The sequence below is a fragment of the Rattus norvegicus genome, chromosome 3 (assembly GCF_021556685.1).
Source record: "Rattus norvegicus strain SHRSP/BbbUtx chromosome 3, alternate assembly SHRSP_T2T, whole genome shotgun sequence".
In the NCBI taxonomy this organism is placed as follows: Eukaryota; Metazoa; Chordata; class Mammalia; order Rodentia; family Muridae; genus Rattus; species Rattus norvegicus.
This window is the reverse complement of record NC_141536.1, coordinates 105360924-105383403: the sequence shown is the minus strand read 5'-3', so window position 1 is coordinate 105383403 and position 22480 is coordinate 105360924. Positions and strand designations below refer to the sequence as shown.

The 22480-nt window shown below is 47.1% G+C and overlaps 1 protein-coding gene across 1 annotated transcript; it reads right to left on the bottom strand.

Moving 5' to 3' along the window:
- Positions 1 to 932: 932 nt before the first annotated feature.
- Positions 933 to 21401, bottom strand: Ivd (isovaleryl-CoA dehydrogenase). Its single transcript, NM_012592.2, has 12 exons — positions 21250 to 21401; positions 15293 to 15382; positions 15044 to 15095; positions 10365 to 10534; positions 8841 to 8934; positions 8514 to 8650; positions 6894 to 6990; positions 5229 to 5322; positions 4633 to 4714; positions 4063 to 4167; positions 3884 to 3956; positions 933 to 1501 (listed from the first exon to the last, which is right to left on the bottom strand). The coding sequence occupies exons 1-12, from the start codon at positions 21394 to 21396 to the stop codon at positions 1368 to 1370; spliced, it is 1275 nt and encodes a 424-aa protein (NP_036724.1). The 5' UTR covers positions 21397 to 21401; the 3' UTR covers positions 933 to 1367.
- Positions 21402 to 22480: the final 1079 nt, after the last annotated feature.

Genomic DNA, 22480 nt, shown 5'->3' with positions numbered 1-22480 from the left:
GACCCTGAATCAAAAACAAAAATGAAAGCAAAAAACAAGAAAACCTCCCCAAATCCAAAAAAAAAAACTCTCAAGGATGGCCTCCAGAAACTTAAGACTCTCCCCTTGTCTTCCCACACTTGACCCCCATGCCCTTCCTTTAAGAAAAAGCACGGGGGGGGGGAGGTTGGGAGATTTAGCTCAGTGGTCCCCAAGCTCTGAAAAAAAGAAAAAAGAAAAGAAAAGAAAAAGCACAGGGGGTGCATGTGGCTTGTGCCTGTAATCCCAGCACTCAAGAGATAGGGGCAGATCTATTGTTTGGGGTCTTAGTTCAAAGCTAGTCTCGGTTACCGGGAGACTGAAGTAAAAACCATGGAGAAGCTGTTGGGGTAAGGAGCTGGTTCAGTGTTACAGTGCTTGCCTAGGCCCAGGTACAATGTCACACACAAGAAAAAGAAAAGTCACTGGGAAGTTAGTGTCTGAGATCTTCCTATTCGGGCCTCCTGTCCTGTTACCAAAGGTCAGACTGAAGGGCAGACTCTTCAAGGGCACTCAGAGCAGACAGGGTCACAGCAGGGTTTACTTTGCAGTATGTTTAATACAAAATGGCAGCAGAGCCTGTGTGGTTGTAACAAAATTAGCCACAGGGCGTCTAGAGAAATATACATAGACAGCAAGGCTGGAGTTGAGCCAGGCAACCTAAGCTGGGCCACCGGAGTCAGGCAGCTGCAGAAGGTCACGTGAGCAGGCCCAGTGCTAGCCTGTGACGGAGTGATGTAGACACTCAGCCACACCAGGGAGCCAATCTCCAAGTTGTCTTGGCTAGACTGTGGACTCTGCCCTTCATGGGTCTGCCACACAGGCATTCTGGAACTGTCTAGCTAGCTCTTGGGGAAACAGCTAAGAAGGACATGGTTTTTGCCTTTTCCTCAAGAAAAGAGACCACAAGTATCTGACAATTGAAAGAGGCAATGCCTCTGTTACATTGCAACAGAAAGAGCTCCCCTGCCAGAGGCTTGCCCACGAAAAGGAGTTGGGTACCTGTCATATGCTACCCCAGAGGGTGAGGTTACTACATTCAGAAGTAGAGAACAAGGGCGCAGACACTGTTACCCTCCCTGCAAACCCCAGAAAAGCCAAAGTCCTTTTAGCAGCCATTTTAGGCTTTCTTTTGGTTCTTTTTTTTTTTTTTTCCGGAGCTGGGGACCGAATTTTAGGCTTTCTTGATTGACTGGCTGGCACGGCTGGAGAATCCGACTTCACGAAGAGCAGAGGGCTGGCAAGAGGAGGGCAGTTGAGCAGCAGAGCTTCCTTAGCCAAGTCAGAGGGCTGCCACGTCTCTGCTTCCAAAGGTCTCCTGCTGCTGGGAGCAGGGTGATGGCCCCAGGTTAGCGGAAGTCTGCGTTGAAAGCTCTGCCAATGACTAGCCGCCTCACCTCACTGGTCCCACCTCCGATCTCGTACAGTTTGGCATCTCGAAGAAAGCGGCCCATGGGGAAGTCATTGATGTAGCCATTTCCACCTGTGAAGCAGATGTGGGGAGAGAAAGGACAGAACTGAAGGCAGGGGGTGAAGTGAGGAAGCAAATAGATCCTCCAGGACTGTCAAGGATTGGTTCCTTCCCATGTAACCTACATGCATTCCTGTGACTCTCGCCCCTCCCCCCCTCCCTGTTTCTCTGTGCCAGGGATCAAGCATGGGCCTCACACACTCTACACAAATGCTACCTCTGAGTTATGATCCCAGTTCATATTTTGAATATCTCTGGGTTATTTTATATCTAATGAGACATAAGCACCATTTAAACAGCTGCTGTATTGGAATGTTTGAGAGAATCAGGGCAAGAAAAGGGGTCTATGTGCAGTTCAGGTACAACGTTTTTTCTTTTACATTTATTTATTTTGTGTATATGTGTGTGCATGCATGTGTGCCCTGGCAGACATGTAGAAGTCAGAGGTGTGTGACATGTGTCAGTTTGACCTCTTCACCACGTGGGTCCTGAGGACAAAACTCAAGTTTGTCAGGCTCAGCAGCTCCTCAACCCAAGGATTCATTTGCTGGTCCTCTTTTTCAGTGCTGGCAAAAATCCCAAAATACTGATAGAATTTTCTTTTCTGAATATTTCCTTCCTCCCTCCCTTCCGTCCATTTACTTTTTGAGCCAGAGTCTGTCATATCCGAGGTTGGCCTATAACTCACAATATAGCAAAGATGACCTGAACTTGTGACTCTCTCCCCTCAACTTCCTGAGTTCTGGGATTAATTTGTAATCTGGTTAATACAGTGCTGGGGTGTGGGCTTTGTGTACGCTTGGAGAAACCACATCCCAGGCTGGCGAAGAAGTTACTATGTAGCCCAGGCTGCTCTGAAGCTCACTGCAATCCTCTTGTTTCAGTTTCCCTAGTGCAGTACTGTGCCCTGCCTTTTCTGAATATCTTTGGTCTATTGATTGAACCAATAGTCACCCCAGGATATACAGGCTGTGCAGGAGGTCTGATTAAACAGAAGCAAAGGCTTCGAGGGAACCTTATTGGGGTCAGGAAAGCACAGTAGGGTTAGTCTAGAAAGTCTCCCAGATGCTCAGGACCCTCACAAAGAAAGGGCAAAATCTGGGGCTGGGGCTGTAAAGTGGCCCCCTAACATGTCCTAAGTTCCCCATTCAATCCCCTGGGTTCAAAGCACTATTCAAACGGGTGTGGTGGCATGTGCGCTGAAAGTCCCAGTACTTGGATGTGGGCAGAGGACGGGAAGTGCTAAACCATCCTCTGCTACACCACACTCACATATAGAGACTCCATTTAAAAAATGCAGGAGATGGGTTCGATCCCCAGCCCCGAAAAAAGAAAAGAAAAAAAAATGCAGGAGGAAAAAACAGTCAGCCAGTGGTAGCCCACACCTTTAGTCCCAGCACTCCAGGAGGCAGGGGCAGTTGAATTTCTGTGAGTTCAAGGCCAGCCTGGTCTATAGAATGAGATCCAGGACAGCCAGGGCTACACAGAGAGTCCTCTGTACCCTACTGTTCCCCAATTGCAGACTCGGTGGCTGACATGAGCAAGAGAGGTGGGTTTCAAACCTAAGCTTGTACCCTTCACCACGGGCCAACAGTGAACAAGGCTGCTCCACCCAAGGCTTCTCTCTCCTGATAACCTTATGCCAGGAACAGAAGGGCAGCCTCTTCCCAACTGCCCCTCCCCCCCTTTTTAAGACAGGGTTTCTTTGTGTAGCCCTGGCTGTCCTGGAACTCACTTACTTTATAGACCAGACTGGCCTCAAACTCAGAGATCCACCTGCCTCCCTAGTGCTAGGATTAAAGGTGTATATCACTACCACCTGGCTATTTTTCTCTTACACACACACACACACACACACACACACACACACACACACACACACTGATTTTACATATATGGGTGTTTTGCCAGCTTGTTTGTCTGTGCACCATATTCATGCCTGGTGCTTTCAAAGGACACGAGAGAATGTTGGTTCTCACAAAACTTCAGTGACAGATGGTTGTGAGCTGCCAGGTGGTGTTGGGAATAGAACCTGGGTCCTCTAGAAGAGCAACCAGTGCTTTTTTTTTTTTTTTTTTTTTTTTTTTTTTTGGTTCTTTTTTTTCCGGTGCTGGGGACCGAACCCAGGGCCTTGTGCTTCCTAGGCAAGCGCTCTACCACTGAGCTAAATCCCCAACCCCTGCAACCAGTGCTCTTAACAACTGTGTCTCCAGGTCCCACTCCAACCCACTTAAAATAATAAACATCCACTTATTTACTGACTGCCATTATAAAAACGTCCCTTTCTTCTTCACAGTGGGCAGATGAGCCTAAAGGGGCCATCGTGGGTGTGGCTGGCTTAAGCAGAGTGAGGAGTGGAGAGGGATCCCAGGAGTGGAGTTGGGGGCCACTCACCTAAACATTGAATGCCATCCAGGGCTACTTGTGTGGCACACTCGGCTGTATACAGAATCACACCAGCACAGTCCTGTGGAAGGAGGCTCCGCTCAGCAGGGTCCTGACTAGGACACCGTGACACCCATCCCAGTAGATAACCCACCGCCCCACCTCTTCTTCCCTCAGTCGGCCTTCACCTTGGCAGTGATGTGGCCCTCGTCACAGGCCCTGGCGACATTGTAGACATACTGTCGACATGCCATGAGGCGGGTGTACATGTCAGCCATCTTTCCCTGCATCAGCTGGGGACAAAAGGAGCCAACAGGTCAACATGCTGGGACACTCCTGACTGCCAGGGATGAAGAACCAGGGCAGAAAGAAGAGATGAGACGTGCTTAGGACAACAGAGATGGGAACGGCTCTAGGAGATGAGGCCAAAGAGCTGCCCCTCGTGTGCCGAGCTTCTAGCAGCCTCTTTAAGACAGAAAGGTAGGATTAGAAAGACAGTCCCTGTTCTCCTAAGCCCCAATATTCTGCATGCTTCACCTTCCGGCCTTACAGTGTCTGGTTCACTCATCTCCACTAGGAATGGGCAGATCAGTGTGATGAACCTCCAAAGCCAGGCTGAGTAGGAAGGAGCTGTCCTGTGAACTCAGGCTCATTTTGTAAGAGAAGGACAACGGCCATCGCACAGTGCTTGACGACCTCATCATCCCAACAGAAAACCTTCCAGTGGGAGAAGACATTTCAGCAACTATTTCACTCACCTGGAATTGGCCGATCTTCTGGCCAAAGGCTTCCCTCACATGCAAATAGGGAATGGTGTGGTCCAGGACAGCCTGCATGATCCTGCCAGAAAGGAGGAAGCTATGGAGTTGTGTTGTTAAGTGGGGAGAGCAGTATGTCAGAGGATCAAGTCTGAGGGCTGAGGTGGAGGGTGAGGAACTGAAGTACCAGAAAAAAAGGTAAAGGAACCTGAGAAACTCCCTGCTCAGCCGCAGCACTGCCTGCCCAGCCCCATGCACCGTCCGAGGAGATCAAGAAGGTGTGGTGGGCAGCAGGCAGCTGTCAGAGTCTGCGCCTCTGGTTTCACAACCACAGTGATTAAACAGAGCGGCTTCTCAGGCCTCACCTGCCATCTGTCGCCTAATGCCATTTCCCTTCTGGGTGAAGAAGAAATTAAATGTAGGAGGCGATTCTCTAGGACAGAGGATAGACCACGCAGTACCTTTCCTGCACCTCTGCTCATACCAGGGCAAAGCTGCTAACTTAACAAGAGCTGCAGATCTCAGGTACCACTCCCAGCCTCACGCTGGTGAAGCTCTGTGCTTACCCAGGAGGCCTCCAGCCCCCTTACACTTACCCAAGGGGTCCACCTGCCAGCACCAGGCGTTCTAGGTCCAGCCCGCTCATCAGTACGTAGACACCCTTACTCTCTTGGCTCAGGATGTTAGCAGCTGCAGGGTAAACTGAAGTCAGAGGCTGTGCATGGCCTCCTTACGTTGATAAAAGGTACCATGTCACACAGGGCACAAAAGTGAGTCACTCAACCTTCAACTAGGGTTTCAAGAGAGGAAAAGATCAACTTTGCCACTTCCAGCCAGAATTGGAGCTTTAGGACCCCCCACCCCCGCACACACACACACACACACACACACACACACACACACACACACACACACACCCCATCCACAACACTACAGATCTTTCCTTTCTTGCCCTGGACCCCTAGGATGAGGAAGAAGGAGATCTGATTGGTTTAGAGGTCACCCTGTCCCTCTTCGCTTCCTTCCACACTCAGTGTCTACTAATGTAGAAATCAGAGAACTCAGTGCCTGAGGTTGTCTGCAGGGTCACCTCTCAACGACATTCACAAAAGCTATGAGTTAGGGTGCAAGTGACAGAAGCTACTGAGCTCCTACTCCCTCTAATAAGGACTTGGGAGGTGTGGGCAGAACACCGGGTATAGAAACCTGACAGCCTAACTGCTTTTAAGGCTGGTGGATAAATTTTTTTCCATTTTACAAAGATGAGTTTGGATGATCTCCCTTCCTAGAGACTCCTGTCCACAGCATATTATTTCAGGACGGTTTATGGCTGATGCACAAAGCAGTCCTAATTGAGGACCAGCTCTCCGCCCTCAGCTCTCTCACAGTGCTACATGGTGTCACGTTTTCAGATACAGTACAGGGAGAAACTATTCCTGCAAAAATCAAATTACCTTTCCTTCATCGAGCCTGGCTTCTGTCAATTTATTCAGATGGGCTTTTAGCCTCATTATCGAGTGTCATTCAGAGTGGTGTGGCTTGGGCAGGGAGCTCTGCTGTGAGCTAGTGTGTGCTGAGGGCCTGGCTCTTGGGGCAGCAGTGTTCCGAGGTGAGGTTTGGGACATGACTGAATTGTGAGGGCTGACTACTCAATGGATTAACCTGATGATGGATTCATAATTTGATAGCATTAACGGAGACAACAGAAACTTTCAGAGGAAGAACCTCCAGGGGAAACTGGCCACCGGGATGTGTCCTTGAGAGTCTAAAGGGACTCTGGCCTCTTCTATCACTGCTACTTGACTTCTATAAGATAAGCAGTTCTCTCCCAAGTCCCTTTCTCCTCATTCTCTGCCTCACCATAGGTACAGAAACAATGGCGCCAAAGGACCAGAGGCTTGACACCTAAAACCATGAGTCAAGATAATTTCTTTTCCTTTAACCTGCTGTGGTCGGGTTATTTATGACAGAGTCAGACTCCCACATGGGCTGTATAATCAGTGCACAGAAGTCTGAAGGACATCAGTAGATGAGGCTAGGAAGGGCTGGGACCCACAGAAGAAACCCCATCCTTCACCTAGGCAGGCAAGCAGACAGCAGCAGGGTCTGTGGCCAGGACAGCTGTCTAGCAGCTCCAGGCCCACAGTCCAACTGCATATCATGGGGCAGATGATGGCCATGAACCTCTGTAATGGTGTGATGGGTTTTTCCAACTTGCAAAGTTGTCAGGGCAGGGACTCCCTTATTCTCTGGACACTTACCAGGAACCTTGCAGTCTTCAAAGACTAGCTCACAGGTGTTGGAGCCCCTCATGCCTAGCTTGTCCAGCTTCTTCGAGGTGCTGAAACCAGGCATATCCTTCACAGGAAACCAAAGGAGGCCCTGGTTAGACTTGCCGCAAGGGGGCCTAATAAAGGGAAAGCTTACTCTACCTCCAGGCTTTGCTACCGGCCCAGTGTGCTGGCGTCTCACTCCTGAGTTCTCACTCTGGATGCAAAACTCCAGTCTTCCCACTAAAGCAATCTTGTTCTCAACTCCTCTGTGGCCAGCCTGTTTCTCCCGGTTCTCAGGGGAGCAATTTTCTCAATGAAACATTCAGTTCCCAGCTCTCCTCACTCTCTCAGGGCTAAGATGCTCTCACTGGCCCATGCCAGTCTGCCTCTCGTTCCTTCACCACCTGACCGTAAAGGATCCCAACTCCAACCTAGATGCTTTGACCCAAATGAGTCAGATACACTGTTGCCAAGTGCCCCCGGGAGGCACTGACATACTGCTCCCTGTTACCTCCAGGTCCTTTCTTAGCTACTCCCCCACCCCTTAATCTGTGCTGCCAATCTTTGCACTGCGTATTTAAACTCTCTAGTATTCCCCTGCAGCTGGGTCCCCAGGCCTAAGTGGCACCTGCTTCCTTCATCATCATCATAGGCAGATGGCATGAAGCCAACACTGGCTGCCTAAAGTTATATATATATATATATATATATATATATATATATATATATATATATATATATATATATATATATATATATTTTTAAAACTTTTTCCAGAGTGGGGCACGGGCCTTTAATCCCAGTACTTGGGAGGCAGAGGCAAACGGACCTCTGTTAGTTCAGGGCAAGTCTGGGCTATACAATGAGTTCTAGGCCAGCCAGAGTTACACGATGAGACCCCATCTTAAAACAATTGAAAACAAAGCAACAAAAAGTCTTCCTGATTTTCTTCTCTCTATACTGAAAACTTTGCTTATTATTTTTATTTTCTGAGATAGAGTCTTGCTATATATATAGCCTTGGTCTCACTACGAAGACCAGGCTAGCCTCAGACTTATGCCCTGTCTGCCTGCCAAGTGCTGCTCAGATCACAAATACATGTCACCTTGTGTGGCTCGATTTGTTTGCAACAAAAGTAAACCTCAAATGGAACCCTGGAGCTTTAACTTAACTCCTAATGTACCTTATCTTTACCTTTATCAGAGGTATAGTGTCCAAACTATCATTTGCAGTCCCACCCAAGCCTCAGTCTCCCCCACAGTTCCTGCTCAGCTCAGGAAAAAATATCTCGTGGTTTCCTTTCCATTTTCCTCTTCCTCAACTCTGTGGACAGTTTTACTGTCTTCAAACTTGACCCAGCCTCTCTGGTTTTTGTTTGTTTGTTTTTCTTGTAACTGAAAACTGAACCCAGGGTCTGCTCTACCACTGAGCCACATGGCCAGTACCAGACTTGACTTTCAGGCTGCCATCTTCAGTCTCTGCTTACCCACCAGCTCCTGGGAGCGGAGCACAGAACCCTGTACCTTGACCAGCTGGAAGGGGTGAGTTAGTCACCTCTGTCACTTCATTAGAGGTGGAGTCTCTCTAGGCCACACCCACCACACTCACCTTTTCCACAATGAAGGCTGTGATGCCCCGAGACGCAGGCACAGCAGTCAAGTCTGTCTTGGCATAGACAACTAGGACATCAGCGTCAGGGCCATTGGTGATCCAGAACTTGTTGCCATTCAGAACGTAGTGATCTCCTAAAGGGCAGGGCAGGAATTGGCTGTTTGTGGAAGTCTCTTATCCTGGTTCAGCAGTCAGTCCATAGGCGGCCGCCACTCTGCTAAGAACTAGTACGGAAGCCCAGAGGAGCCAACTCCCAACTGCTACTCCCTTTCTCTGAGTTTGTTTTTCTGTCTTTTCCAGATGCCTCATGGCAAGTGGCCTTACCTTTCTTCTCTGCTTTCAGCCTCATGGAGACAACGTCAGAGCCAGCGTTGGGCTCACTCATGGCCAGGGCTCCGATGAACTCACCACTGATGAGCTACAAGGTAAACCAAAACCGGTTTTCTTAGGACTGGGAAGTACCCTGCAGTAGTTCCCGGGGACTGCCTCTTCTTGCCCACATTCAAACTGCCCCCAGAGCAAAGCGAGTATCTACAGGGCCTCCCTTCTTTCTATTCCTGCTTCACCACTTTTTGGCAGTGCTTGGGACTGGCTCCAGGGTCTCATACATGCTAAGCAAGGAACTGAACCATTGAGTCCTCCCCTTACCCCTCCACCTTTATATTTTAAACACTTTTGTTCTCTGTGTGCACATAGGCTACTATGTGTGTCTATCAGAGGACAATTTGTGGGAGTTGGTTCTTTTTCTATCATGTGTATCAAACTCCGCTCATCAGGCACATTTATTTATTTACGCACTAAGCCATCTCACTGGCTTAGTTGTTTTTTGAGATAGGGTCTTGCCAAATCCTCCAGCTTCTGTCTCCAAAGCAGCTGAAACTACATATGTCACAAGTCACTGTGCTGACGGCTGAGGCTCATTTCCTTTCTTTCTTTGTTTCTTTCTTTCCTTCCTTCTTTCTCTCTCTCTCTTTTTTTTAAAGATTTATTTATTTTATTTATATGTTAGTACACTGTAGTTCTCTTCAGACACTCCAGAAGAGAGCATCCCATTACAGATGGTTGTGAGCCACCATGCGGCTGCTGGGAACTGAACTCAGGACCTCTGGAAGAACAATCGGTGCTCTCAACCACTGAGCCATCTCTCCAGCCACCCCCCCCCCCTTTTTTTTTCAAGAGAGGGTTTCTTCTATGTAGCCCTGGCTGTCCTAGAATTCACTCTGTAGACCAGGCTGGCATCAAACTGCTTCTGCCTCCTGAGTGCTAGGATTAAATTTAATTTTTTAAGGTCCTTGTCAAATGTCAATCATCCAACCCACAAGTTAAGTTCTGCCCTCTTTCTTTCTTTCTTTCTTTCTTTCTTTCTTTCTTTCTTTCCTTTTTTTCGGTATGTTTGTATGTGGACGTGTGCCTTTGAGGGAGGCACACAGGCACATATGTACTCATGCATGTGGAGAGTAGGGGGTCGATGCTGATTATCTTCCTCTATCGCTTTCCACCTTGTTTCACCTGCATGTGTTGCAGTGCTTAAAGTGGCCGGAAGAGGGGATGAGATCACGGGGGATCACAGAGGGCTGTGAGCCACCATGTATATGTGCTGGGCACTGAACTTGGGTCCTCTGGGAAGAGCAGTCAATGTTCTTACCCAGTGAGCCATCTCTCCAGCCCTTCAATTATTCACATTTTTTGACTTACGTATTTTAAAGCGGCATCAGTCCCCTTTCTAGTTATATGTAGCTTGTGGCAGTAAGCCAAGAGGGGGAATCTGCTTGGCCCTCACCAAGGGGAGAACTTGTCATAGGGTGTTGTGTTGAGTCCTTGTGAGCTTCTCCATCCCTGTCTCCTCACCTTGGGAAGATATTTCTCTTTCTGTGCCTCATTCCCATTGCGGACAATCTGGTTGATGCAGAGGTTGGAGTGAGCGCCATAGCTGAGCCCCACAGCTGCTGAAGCCCGGGATATCTCTTCCATCACCAACACATGTTCTAGGTAGCCCAGGCCAGAGCCACCATACTGAACTGGGAGTGAGACAGTGGGGAAGCAGAAAGGCAGCCAGGTTACACTGGAACCCAGACAGGAATCTTTTTTTTTTTTTTTTTTTTTTTTGGTTCTTTTTTTCGGAGCTGGGGACCGAACCCAGGGCTTTGCGCTTCCTAGGCAAGCGCTCTACCACTGAGCTAAATCCCCAACCCCCCCAGACAGGAATCTTATATGCAAGGGTGGAAGGCGGTTGCCAGGGGCTCTGCTTAGGTCGCACAGCTGGTTCTGCTGCTGCCAGTGGGCGAAGTGCAGTCCAGAGGACCATCATCCCCAACACTGCCTTTATCCCAGACATCTTCAGTGAGGACAAGCAAAAACCTGAGCACCCATTCTTCTAGAAGTTACAGAAGGCAGAAGCAGATGGATGAAGGAAGAAGGCAAGGGAACACAGGGGAGTGGGTGGGAAGGGGGCTACGTTCAGAGCACCAAAAACCCAGTTACAGACTGTACATGTGCAGAGGCCGCAAGAAGATGAGACTTTTATGAAGTCTAATCTGTCTTTTTCACTTATCTGTGTGTGTATTTATGGCAAGTGTATGGGTGCCCTCAGAGAACCAACCCTCTTGGATCCCCTAGAGCAGCAGTTCTCAATCTGTGGGTCAGGACCCTTTTGGCAAACCTCTATCTTGAAAAATATTTACATTACGATTCATAACAGTAGCAAAATTGCAGTTACAAAGTAGCAACAAAGATAATTTTATGGTTGGGGGTTCTCACAGCATGAGGAACTATATTACAGGGTTGCAGTATTAGGGAGGTTGAGAACCACTGCCCTAGAACTAAAGTTACAGTGGTTGTGATCCACCCCAGGTGAATAGCAAGGACTGAACTTGGGTCTTCTGGAAGACCAGGAAGTACTCTTAACAACTGAGCCAACTCTGTGGCCCAAAGGTGAGATTTTATAGCATAGCCTTGGGAACAAAGTGAAAAAGATGCATATAGATGCAGCATAAATACACAGGCATGCATAAACACATATGTGCGTGCACACACACCTATACACAGAGACACGTACAGGGCAGGCCCAGTAGCACACACCTGTAACCCCAGACTTTGGAAAGTGGAGGTGGGAGGAGCATGCGTTAAATGGTATCTTTGACTACATAGCAAACTCAGTGCTGGCCTGGGCTATCTGAGGCCCTATCTCAAAAATTAAGAAGGAAAGGAAACATAAAGAAAAGAAAACAGAAAAGAAAAAATGTTTTCTCTGACAACTGTTCCAAGAAAATCAAAGTATCTGGTCCCCTGGTCCCTTAGCTCCGCTGCCTGTGTGAAATGCTCTTCTGCCCAGTGCTCTAGGCAAGGGAGACACAGCTCCAGCTCTCAGAAGGGACTCTGGGAAGCAGAGTCTTCAAAACGTGTCCTTCAGGTGGGCCACAGTCTTACCTGCCTACAGGGTGACTTCAAGGCCAGCTAGGGCAACGTAGTGAGGCCCAGTCTCAAGATAAAATAACAGGAAAGGGGTGGGGGCATAGGGAGATGTAGTTCAGTGTTAGGACTAGTCTGGCCGTAGGTTCAATCCCCAGTACAAATAATAGCCCTGGCTTGGTTGCTTCCTCCCTTCTTTCCTTTTCTCCCTCCATTTTTCCTTTCTCTTTCTTTCTTTCTTTCTTTCTTTCTTTCTTTCTTTCTTTCTTTCTCTCTCTCTCTCTCTCTCTCTCTCTCTCTCTCTCTCTCTCTTTAAGAATTATTTATTTATTTTATGTATATGAGTACACTGTAGTTGTCTTCAGACACACCAGAAGAGGGCATTGGATCCCATTACAGATGGTTGTGAGCCACCATGTGGTTGCTGGGAATTGAACTCAGGGCCTCTGGAGGAACAGCCAGTACTCTTAACCACTGAGCCATCTCTCCAGCCCTTTCTTTTGTTTTTTGAGACAGGGTTTCTCTGTGTGGCTCTGGCTATCCTGGAACTCACTCTGTAGACTAGGCTCAGATATCTGGCGGTCTCTGCCTCCCATAGTGCTGGGATTAAAGGCATGCATCATCACTTAAAGTGTCCACTTAAAAGGCTTTTATCAGGTTTCTTTTTTTTTTTTTTTTTTTTTTTAGGTTCTGGGGATCAAACCTAAGGCTTCACACCAAGCATACACTCCATAAGCTACACTCTGACCCCAGATTCCTTTCTTTATTTCTCTTTTTCTTTTCTTGCTTTCATGTTTCTTCTCAAACTTCTGTTCTTTCTGCCTTATGTCTGAGTATTGGGATTTCAGGCACCACTTTCTGCCATGTTGGGGACACTTGAACATTCTAGCAAATGACCTATATATCCTCAATCTCTCCCTCAGGGTCTCATGTGCTTCTGCTGGCCTTGAACCTACAACCTTCCTACGTCTTTCCCCCAGGAGCTGGTGTTACAGGTGTTTGCCACACCGCCTAGTTTCGCCCACTGATTTTAACCATTTGTTCCATTAAATATATTGTAATTCAGAAGCACATTATGTTGGGTGGATCATAAACCCTCAAAGCGAAAAGAAAATCTTGTTTGGCGGTTCCCAATAGTCTCTACCCCAGAGTCCCTCACACTGACATGGTCTACGTGAATCATTGTACTTTTCAAGGCCAACTCAAACCCCAGGACCTATGTACCCCAGGAGGATACAAGGTGAAATATACAAACACCAGTCTAACCATCACCAGCATCTCTGGTTTCCAGTCCCATCCCAGATGCCAAATCCAGTGATATCTCTTAGAAAAATGGCAATATAATGTATATGCACCTGCCCACATCCACTGAAGCCCCTATATACCATTCACTATTATAAATAGGACATGTTTTAGACAAATAGTTGTTAGCTTGTTTTTCCTTAAAGTTGTTTAGATTTATTTTGTTCGCATGAGTGCTCGCCTGTGTGTAGGTGTGTGCAAGCCTGTGTTAGGTGTGTGCAAGCCTGTGTGTAGTCATGTGCAAGCCTGTGTGTAGCCGTGTGCAAGCCTGTGTGTAGCCATGTGCAAGCCTGGTGCAAGCCTGGTGCCCTTGCTTGTCCGATCTCTGGGAACTGGAGTCTGGGGATGGCTGTGAACCTCCAAATGAATGCTGCGAACTGAAGGTGGATCCTCTGTGAGAGCAACAAGTGCTCTTCACCCATGGAGCCATTTCTCCAGCCACATGGCCACCACAACCGATTTTTTGATCCGGGGTCTTAACTCTATTGTTTAGGTTGGCTTTGGCCCCAGTCTCCCTGCCTTACCCTTCTAAGTATGGGATTAGAAGCAATTGTTCTTTACTGTTTAGGAAAGAATAAAAGGATAAAAATGAATTGTTTTGCTCTCATGCCCCAGGAGTGTGGCTGGATGAGGAGGCCAGTGCTCATGCACTGGTACAACCCAGGCAGGGTCTTTTCTAGAAGGCACAGAACAGAACATACCAGCTCCCTGCCTTTCCCCACCTCAAACAAGTCATAGCACCCACAGAGGATGTTGGGCAGCCCCAAGAACCTATTAAAACACATCATATGACCACATATCTGAGGATCCAGACACCCTTCTTAGTCCCATTTCTGACCCCAAATGAGCCCTGGACAAGCTGTAAGAAGGGGACTTACTTAGGCCGTGTCCCTCTGGGACCTGCTTTTCCTAATGATTTCTGTTTACAGGCTACTAGTGCAACAGAGCTTAGGAAACTTTGAGAGAAAACTGATCTACTGGGGCAGTTGTTTGACTTAAAATTTTCTAAATCCCCCCAAGACAAGTCCTATAGGACTCTGGAGAGCATGCAGATTCCACAGGAAGCAGAGGTCTGAGAGACCCTGCCTTCAGCCATCACTAATGATGTAAGAATGTCTGCTCTGGTCTTACAGTCAATGGATACTGCCTCAGATTCGAGGGTGAGGAAGTTCTTTGGGAATGATATTTTCCCTTCTCTTCCTGTTTGACTTCTCCCTTTCCCTCTCCCTCTCTCCCTCCCTCCCCACCTCCTTCCCCTCTGTGTGTGTGTGTGTGTGTGTGTGTATGTATGTGTATGATACACATATGTGTATGTGAATGCAAACACTATGTACAGCATGGAGGCCAGGGGAAGATACTGGGCATCTTCTGTTCAGTCTCTACCCTGTTTTTTGAGGTAGGGTCTCTCAATGAACCTGGAACTTGTGTCTTTTGTCTAGACTAGTAGTTAGTGAGCCCCAGCAAGCACCCAGTCTCAGCCCCACTCAGTGTTGGGATTACAGGTGTCGGTGGGATAGGCCTGAGTGATAGTGCTGAGATCTGAGCTCTATCCCTCATGTTACACAGCAAGCTTAGCTTGAGCCTTCTCTCCAGCCCCTTGCTTTTGTTTTTCTGAATTAGGGTCTCATTTTGAGGCCTAGGCTGGTCTGGAACTTACTGTATAGCACAGGGTGGCCTTGAACTTAGTGCAGTCCTCCTGTTTCATCCCCCCTGAGTATTGCTGGGATTACAAGAGTGTGCCACCATGCTGGCACACTTCCTTCCTGCCTGTTTGGGCCACAGAGATAGTTCTCTTTAGGGAAAGAAGCCAAACTCACCGGGGGCTGTGATGCCCAGGACTCCCAGGCTTCCCAGCTGCTTCCAGAACTCCTGCCAACAGAACAGTGGGGTGAGTTATGAGAAGGCAGTTAGTCACTTGTGGCCAGAACAAGACCGTTCAGAGAAAGGGGATATACTCTTATTCACAAGGCCCCTGTCACCAGGAGGCAGTGGCCTTCTTTCTAGGCACAACTGCAGGCAGCAGTGTCCTAGAGGCCTTCACTTTCACCCTCACCCTTGCAACTCACTCTCAGGTTCTTGAAGTCATTGCTTTGATCAATCTCTTGGGCCTTGGGGGCCAGGTTCTCTTGAACGAACTTAGATATCGTATGACGAAGCTAGAGGGAGAGAGAGAGAGAGACTACTGAAACCAAGACATGGTTGCCACTGAGAGCAATGTCTGTGATTGAAACAGCATATTCTGGGAGCTAGGCCACAGGTAATTTCACCACACAGCATCAGGTTGAGGCCAAGGGGCTCCCCCTAAATTATGTTTCCTTAGAGGTGATTGTGCAGGCAAGTTTTATATCAACTTGATACAAGCTAGAGTCATCAGAGAGGAGGGAATCTCAACAAGAAAATACTTCTATAAGGATTGTAGACAAGACTGTAGGGAATTTTCTTAATTAGTGATCTATGGGAGAGAGCCCAGTCTATTGTGGGTGGGGTTAGCCCAGGGTGGGGAGTACTCATGGGTTCTATAGGAAAGCAGAATGAGTAAGCCATGAGGAGCAAACCAGTGAGCAGCATCGCTCCATGTAAGCAAAATCACTCATGGCCTCTGCGTCAGTTCCTGCCTCCAGGTTCCTGCCCTGACTTTGTCAAGGTGGAACTGTAAGGCAAATAAATCCTTTCTTCCCCAACTTGCTTTTGGTCATGGTATTCATCACAGCTGTAGAAACCCTAACTAGGACAGTGATTGTCTCCTCTTAAGATTCTTGGTTTAGACATCATGGGAATGATTAAGACATTAGCATTTTATCGATCTTATGATTGAGTTTTGTCCGAGATGAACTTGAACTCCTGCATCCCAATCCCTCAAGCATTAAGATGAATGCAGCCCTACATAAAATTACTCCATGCCTTCTTAACACACATGCCCCTAAGCCAGCCGGCATGGCTTGTCCTCCAGCTTTCTTCTGTGTCTTTCCAGGACCTGCTCACTGCTCTCCAAGGCACTCCCCTTCAATTCTGGACTCTTGTCAATCTCTTGAGACTCTGGCTAAAAGAGATTACTCAGTGAGGTTAGACATTCTCCTGGCAGGAACATTAAATATCTAGGCCCGAGTATTAGAGTCTCAGGTCTCCAACGCAGCCCTCTCTGCCAACCATACAGCCACAGAGTTTGGAGTTTCTTTTCTTGTTGTTGTTCATTTTAAAAATCACATTCGTGTATTTATTTTGTGTGTGTATGGGGGGCTGCCATTGAGCATATATGGAGGCCACCTTCTGGAAGTCGGTTCTCTCTTGCTACCATATGGGTCTTAGAATCAAACTCAGGCCAGTGGATTTAATGGCAAGTGCCTTTGGCCACTGGTTCATCTTGCCAGTCTCCCTTGAAGAGGTTTAGTAATATGATGAGGCAACACGAGAATTACAGTCCTAATCACTTCACGCAGCCTCTAAGTGACACAAGCCCCTTCCGGCAGCCAGAGCTCCAGGTCAACTCCATTCATAAGCACCCCCTCCTTTCCCTTTTTCCATCTTTCCTTTGGCTACAAGAACACAACTTAATATTTAACCTCTTCCCATTTGAAGCCAGAGTTTGCCATGCCATCATGGCCTTCTTAGTGAACTGCCACATAAGATCATCACAGAAGGGCTGGGTGAGGTGGCTCAGCGGGTTAAACGCTCACCTTATAAGCCTGAAGACCTGAGTTTGGTTCCCCCTGAACCCAGATAAAGGTGGAAAGAGGAAAAAGACTCTACAAAGTTGTCCTCTGACCTCCACGTAGACACACAGATTCGTACAACAATAATACAGTTTAAAAAAAAATCTGTTAAAAAAAGAACACTATGAAAGCTAGTTATAGTGGTACGCAGGCAGATGGATTGTGTAAGTCCAGTCAGTGTACCTAGTGAGATACTGTCTGAGAGAGAGAGACACACACACATTATTGTTGTGTTCAAACAACAACGTACAAATGTTCATTCAAAGTACATGGGAAAGTCCGTGTGCAACCTAACACCATAGACAATGAATAGACACAAATGGTGTGTGTTTTGGGGGCGGGTACATTATAAAACTGGATTTAGGGGTTTGCATATATAATTCCAGCACTCAGGAAGCTGGGCAGGAAGATTGTTAAAACTTTCAGGCCAGCCTGGCCACTCAGCAACATCCTGTCTCAAAAGAAAGAACCGTATGAACACCTACTATAAATGAAGGCAACCTTCTTTAAAGTATTCAGGTTAAAGCACTGAAACAACATTGATTTAGAAGGGAAAGTGAGAGGGTGAACCAATGGGTTCAGTGGGTAAGAGCATGCACTAGCTAGTTTTATATTGATTTGATACAAGCCAGGGCCAACAGAGGCGGAGCCTCAATTGAGAAAATGCCTCCATAAGAGCCAGCTGGAACCTGTATTTTTCTTAAGTGATTTAATTAGGTACTTTCTCTTTTTTTAAAGATTAATTTATTTTATGTATGTGAGTACACTGTAGCTGTCTTCAGACACACTAGAAGAGGGCATCAGATCCCATTACGGATGGTTGTGAGCCACCATGTGTTGCTGAGAATTGAACTCGTGACCTCTGAAAGAGCAGTCAGTGCTCTTAGCAGCTAAGCTGTCTCTCCAGCCTCTAGGCACTTGCTTAATTAGTGATGGGTGGGGCCATCCATGGCCTGGTAATCCAGGCTTTTGTAAGAAAGCAGGCTGAGGAACAAGCCAGTGTGCAGCAGCACCCTCCGTGGCCTCTGCGTCAGCTCCTGCCTCCAGGTTCCTGCCCTGTTTCAATTCCTGTCCTGACCTCCTTCAACGATGGACTAAGCCAAATGAACTGTAAGCCAAATAAACCCTTTCCTCCTCAGGTTATTTCTGGTCGTGGAGTTTTATCAAAGCAATTACAATTCTAACTAGGACAGAAATTGGTGCCAGGATAGCGTGCGTGATAGATGTGACCATGTTGTTTTTGGGAGGATTATGGAAGGACTCTGGAACTTTGAACTAGAAGTTGATGAGTTTTCAAAGGTTGGTGAGCTATTCCATGGGGTCTTGGAAGATAAAACAAAATGCAGAGGATAGGGGTCTTGCTTGTGAAGTTCTAGGAGGTTTGAGAGGCCATTTCACTTTTGAGTTAAGAATCTGTGGTTCTGATTAGCTGGGGCTAAAAAACCCGCTGTGACTAACAAGACTGGAACCACTAAAGTGAAACCTTTGCTTTGCCACGAGAATTGATGCTGGAGCTGAGAAGTTAGTGTTGTGTGGGAAGAGACCAGCATCATGGAGACAAATTCTTCTGGGAGCTGTTTCCTCAGTTAGCACACAGAAGCTGTGGTACAGTCTCCCAGGTTCTGCTGGTTTTAGAGGTATGAAGGGGTCATAGAGAGCAGCAGAACCTTGACACTGTGAGAAGCCAAGAGAGGCTCTTGTTGAAGGGTCATGGATTACACTTAACCCCCCAGGATTGAAAGGCTGAGGCTGTGCACCATGAAGTGAGCTATAGATGGCTATTGGTGGAAGCCCAGCTCAGTTGCAAGAGACCCCAGTATTTTAGAGAAACCAGTACCACAGGATGACCACCAAGAACAGCGGCAGCAGGAAGTGGAGCTTGTCAGAGCTTAGAAGACAAGTTGTGGGTGCTGCAAAGGGCAGAGCTGGAGAAGTGACCCCAGCCCCTTGGAGGAGCCCAGAAGGGTATGAGTGAATCCCAGATATTGGATATTTGGGTTATTTACTCTGTTGGAGTGTGGGTTTGATTTGATTGTGACTGTGCCCTGGTTCTTTACTCTTGAAGTAAGAAAGTGTTTAACTTACTTTAAACTTTTTTTTGTTACTTTTTTTGTTTGTTTTTGTTTGTCAATATATGTTTTTTCCTGGCTGTCCTGGAACTCTGTAGACCAGACTGGCCTTGAACTGAGAGATCTGCCTGCCTCTGCCTTCTGAGCGCTGGGATCAAAGGTGTGCGCCACCATTGCCCGGGAAGACTTTATAGACTTTTTAAAAACAAGTTTTTAAAAGAGACTGGATTAAAAAAAATTGTTAAACTTTTAAAAAGAAATTTTATTTCATGTATGTGAGTACACTGTTGCTGTATTCATGCACACCAGAATCGTGCTTCAGATCCCATTGCAGATGGTTGTAAGCCACCATGGGGTTGCTGGGAATTGAACTCAGGACCTCTAGAAAAGTGGTCTGTGCTTTTTTTTTTTTTTTTTTTTGGTTCTTTTTTTCGGAGCTGGGGACCGAACCCAGGGCCTTGCGCTTCCTAGGTAAGCGCTCTACCACTGAGCTAAATCCCCAGCCCCGTGGTCTGTGCTCTTAACTGCTGAACCATATCTCCAGCCCCAAAACTGGATGTTTTTAAAGAGACAATTTTTAATGTATTTGAATTTGTAAGGCTGTAAGTCTTTTTAAGTTTGTAAAACATTTTATACTGTGATGTCTTTATTAATGCATGATCTTGGGGATCAAAAAGGAAGGTTGTGACTTAACAGTAATGTGTTTTGTGTGTCAAATTGACGAGGGGTCAGTTGTGCTGGCTAGTCAACTTGACAGAAGCTAGAGTCATCAGAGAGGAGGAAGCCTCAATTAAGAAAATGCCTCCAGGGGTTGGGGATTTAGCTCAGTGGTAGAGCGCTTGCCTAGCAAGGGCAAGGCCCTGGGTTCGGTCCCCAGCTCCGAAGAAAAAAAACAAAAAAACAAAAAAAAACAAGCCTACCTAAGACATGCTGCTTTTGCTGATGAGATGACCTAGGTTCAATTCCCAACCCTCACGGAGGCTCACAACCATCCCTAACTCCAATTCCAGGGGTAGGACACCCTCTTCTAACCTCTGCAGGCACCAGGCATACATACACACATTTTGGCAAAACACTCATACACATGAAACAAGTAAATCTAAAACTAAGTTACAAAGGTAAGTGAGTTAACTAGCAAACATCCAATTTCTTTGCTCATATAGGACGGAACAGGGACAAAAATGATACTCCCCATGAATGCCATGTTTCAGATGCTTAAAAAACAGGGCTGCGGGAAAGTTACCTTCTAAAAGTAAGTTTCCCAGGACACAGAGAAAGAAATAGCTCAGGAAACAGACAACAGCCTAGTGGGATAACAAACTGGAACCTTAGAATTCCAGAAGATTCTAACAGAAGATGCCTGGGGTTTCCACACTCTTCCTCCACTGAGGTTAACATTCATAGCAATACTTGCCATTGGTAGCATCTGACTCAGATACACTGTGTGTGAAGCCATCACTCCTTAGCAATTCCACTAGGCAATCTACAGCAGTTGCTTAATATAAATATAGCAGGACCCACGGCATCCCTGGGAATTCCTCATTGGCTTCCATTAGAGAAGAGTTAAACCCAGCAACAAGAGTATGCAACCTGTGTTAACCAAGCTCTTCTTCATCTTTGTGTGTTAGGCCCTGAAGAGGGGAAGAATAAAAACTTAAGACTGCATTTTAGAATTCTTTAGAGTCTTCCACTGAAAAAGCACTGAAATGCCTTGGTAGTTATGGATCAACCATAAATTGAGACCCACAGTTTAAAGCCAGATATGGTGGCCCTCGCCTTTAATCCCCTCACTCTTGAGGCAGAAGCGAGAGTTTTACTAGAGTTCATGGCTAGCCTGGTCTATAAGGCAGGGTAGGTCCAGGCCACCCAAAGCAATACATTCCCCAGGAAAGAGATAGATACATATGGAGAACAGGTTAGAGTGGACGCAGACTCATGATAGCCACTAGAAGTAGGGCCAGCCAATCTGCCCACCCCAAACACCACCAGTCTTCCAGGTTTGGTCCTTACTCTTTTTATCTCCTCCTAGCTGGAGTTTAAAGCCAGGAATCCCTCTACTTTGCTGTCACAAATCTTCCCTCGTTAGAGATAACAATGAAATCAGAGGCCTGGGTAATAAATATTAGTAGGGAGAAGGGTGCACAGTGTCTCTCCCCAGCTTCCAAGAAACGTTTCCGAGGCCGGGCAGGCATAAGTCGCTTGGGTAAGACCTGGGATATGAGGTCCTGGGACCGGCCTCCCTACCTGCTTCTGCTCCTCGTTTAGCCCGTTGATATCATCATCCACAGGCAACATCGAGTGGGCCCGCTGCGGGACAGCAAGGGGCGACGGTAAAGGCCGCAGTCTCCAACTGGAAACTCGCCGCCCCAGCAGCCGGACTGCAGTCGCCATCTCCGCTGTATACCAGGAGCTCTGGCTTCTACAGCTTTCACTCCACCAGCCAATCCTAGCTTTATCACTTTGTCCAATCAGGGAGGGGGGTGGGGCTTCAGTAGCCAACCGTGTTCGGAAGCCAGCCGAAGGCCTAGCTGCTCTTGCAGCCATACAAGCCAATCAGCGGAGAGGTGGTAGCCAGACCTGGCACTTGGCGCTTGCTACTTGTTTCTTAAGTGTCTTTCTTGCGTAGGAGTCCATAAGATATTATCTCGTCGTATTAATTTTGTGATTTTGTAATCTTTAACGGCACAAGACTACCTTTGTGGGAAAGCAAGTACTCCAACATAGATGCCTAATGTGGAAGAATAAACTTTCCAAACAGATCTGGATGTGCGAAAGTCTGTAAAGAAACTTTTGTTTTAGAATCACTACTGAATTAAAACAGTAAGATTCGTTTTGTTATTATGTAATCTCTTTTGGTTCCTCCTTAAGCGAAAGAGGTTGCCCGGGATTCTATGCCCTCAGATTCTGTAAGAACTTTTACTCGTTGGGGTAAACAGGACAGGAAGGGAAGAATGGTGTTTGGGGTTCCCTGAAAAAGCCGCGTGTGTGAAGACTCTGCAGACTAATTAGAACTTTCTGATTGTGGGTGTTGGACTATTGCAGATTCACAGCCAAATTTATATTTGAGTATCTTTAGTTCCATTAAGTAGCTGTTTATATCCAACACACGTAACTGACCCAGTATTCTTGACCATCAGGTAAGAAAATTTATTTTTATTTAGTTCATTAACCAGAGACAGGATCTCTATGTAGGGTTTGGGGATTTAGCTCAGTGGTAGAGTGCTTGCCTAGGAAGCGCAAGGCCCTGGGTTCGGTCAAGGCCCTGGGTTCGGTCCCCAGCTCCGGGGGGGGGGGGGGAATCTCTATGTAGCCCTGACTGTCCTGGAACTTTTTGGCTTTGAACTCAAAGAGATCTGCCTGCCCGCCTCTCCCTCCCGAGTGCTTCTGCTCTAAGTGTATACCACCACACCCATCTGGAATTTATTCATTTAGCAGACAACTAACTAACCAAGAATCTAAGAATGTCATCAGATAG

Bases quoted from the DNA above. Each gene is read 5' to 3' on its own strand.
- Ivd (NM_012592.2), bottom strand. From the start codon at position 21,396: ATGGCGACTGCAGTCCGGCTGCTGGGGCGGCGAGTTTCCAGTTGGAGA. The intron at 15,096-15,292 runs GTGAGTTGCAAG...TTCTGTTGGCAG, and splicing joins ATGACTTCAAGAACCTGAGA to GAGTTCTGGAAGCAGCTGGG. The intron at 4,168-4,632 runs GTGAGTGAAATA...TTTTGTCCCCAG, and splicing joins AGAAGATCGGCCAATTCCAG to CTGATGCAGGGAAAGATGGC.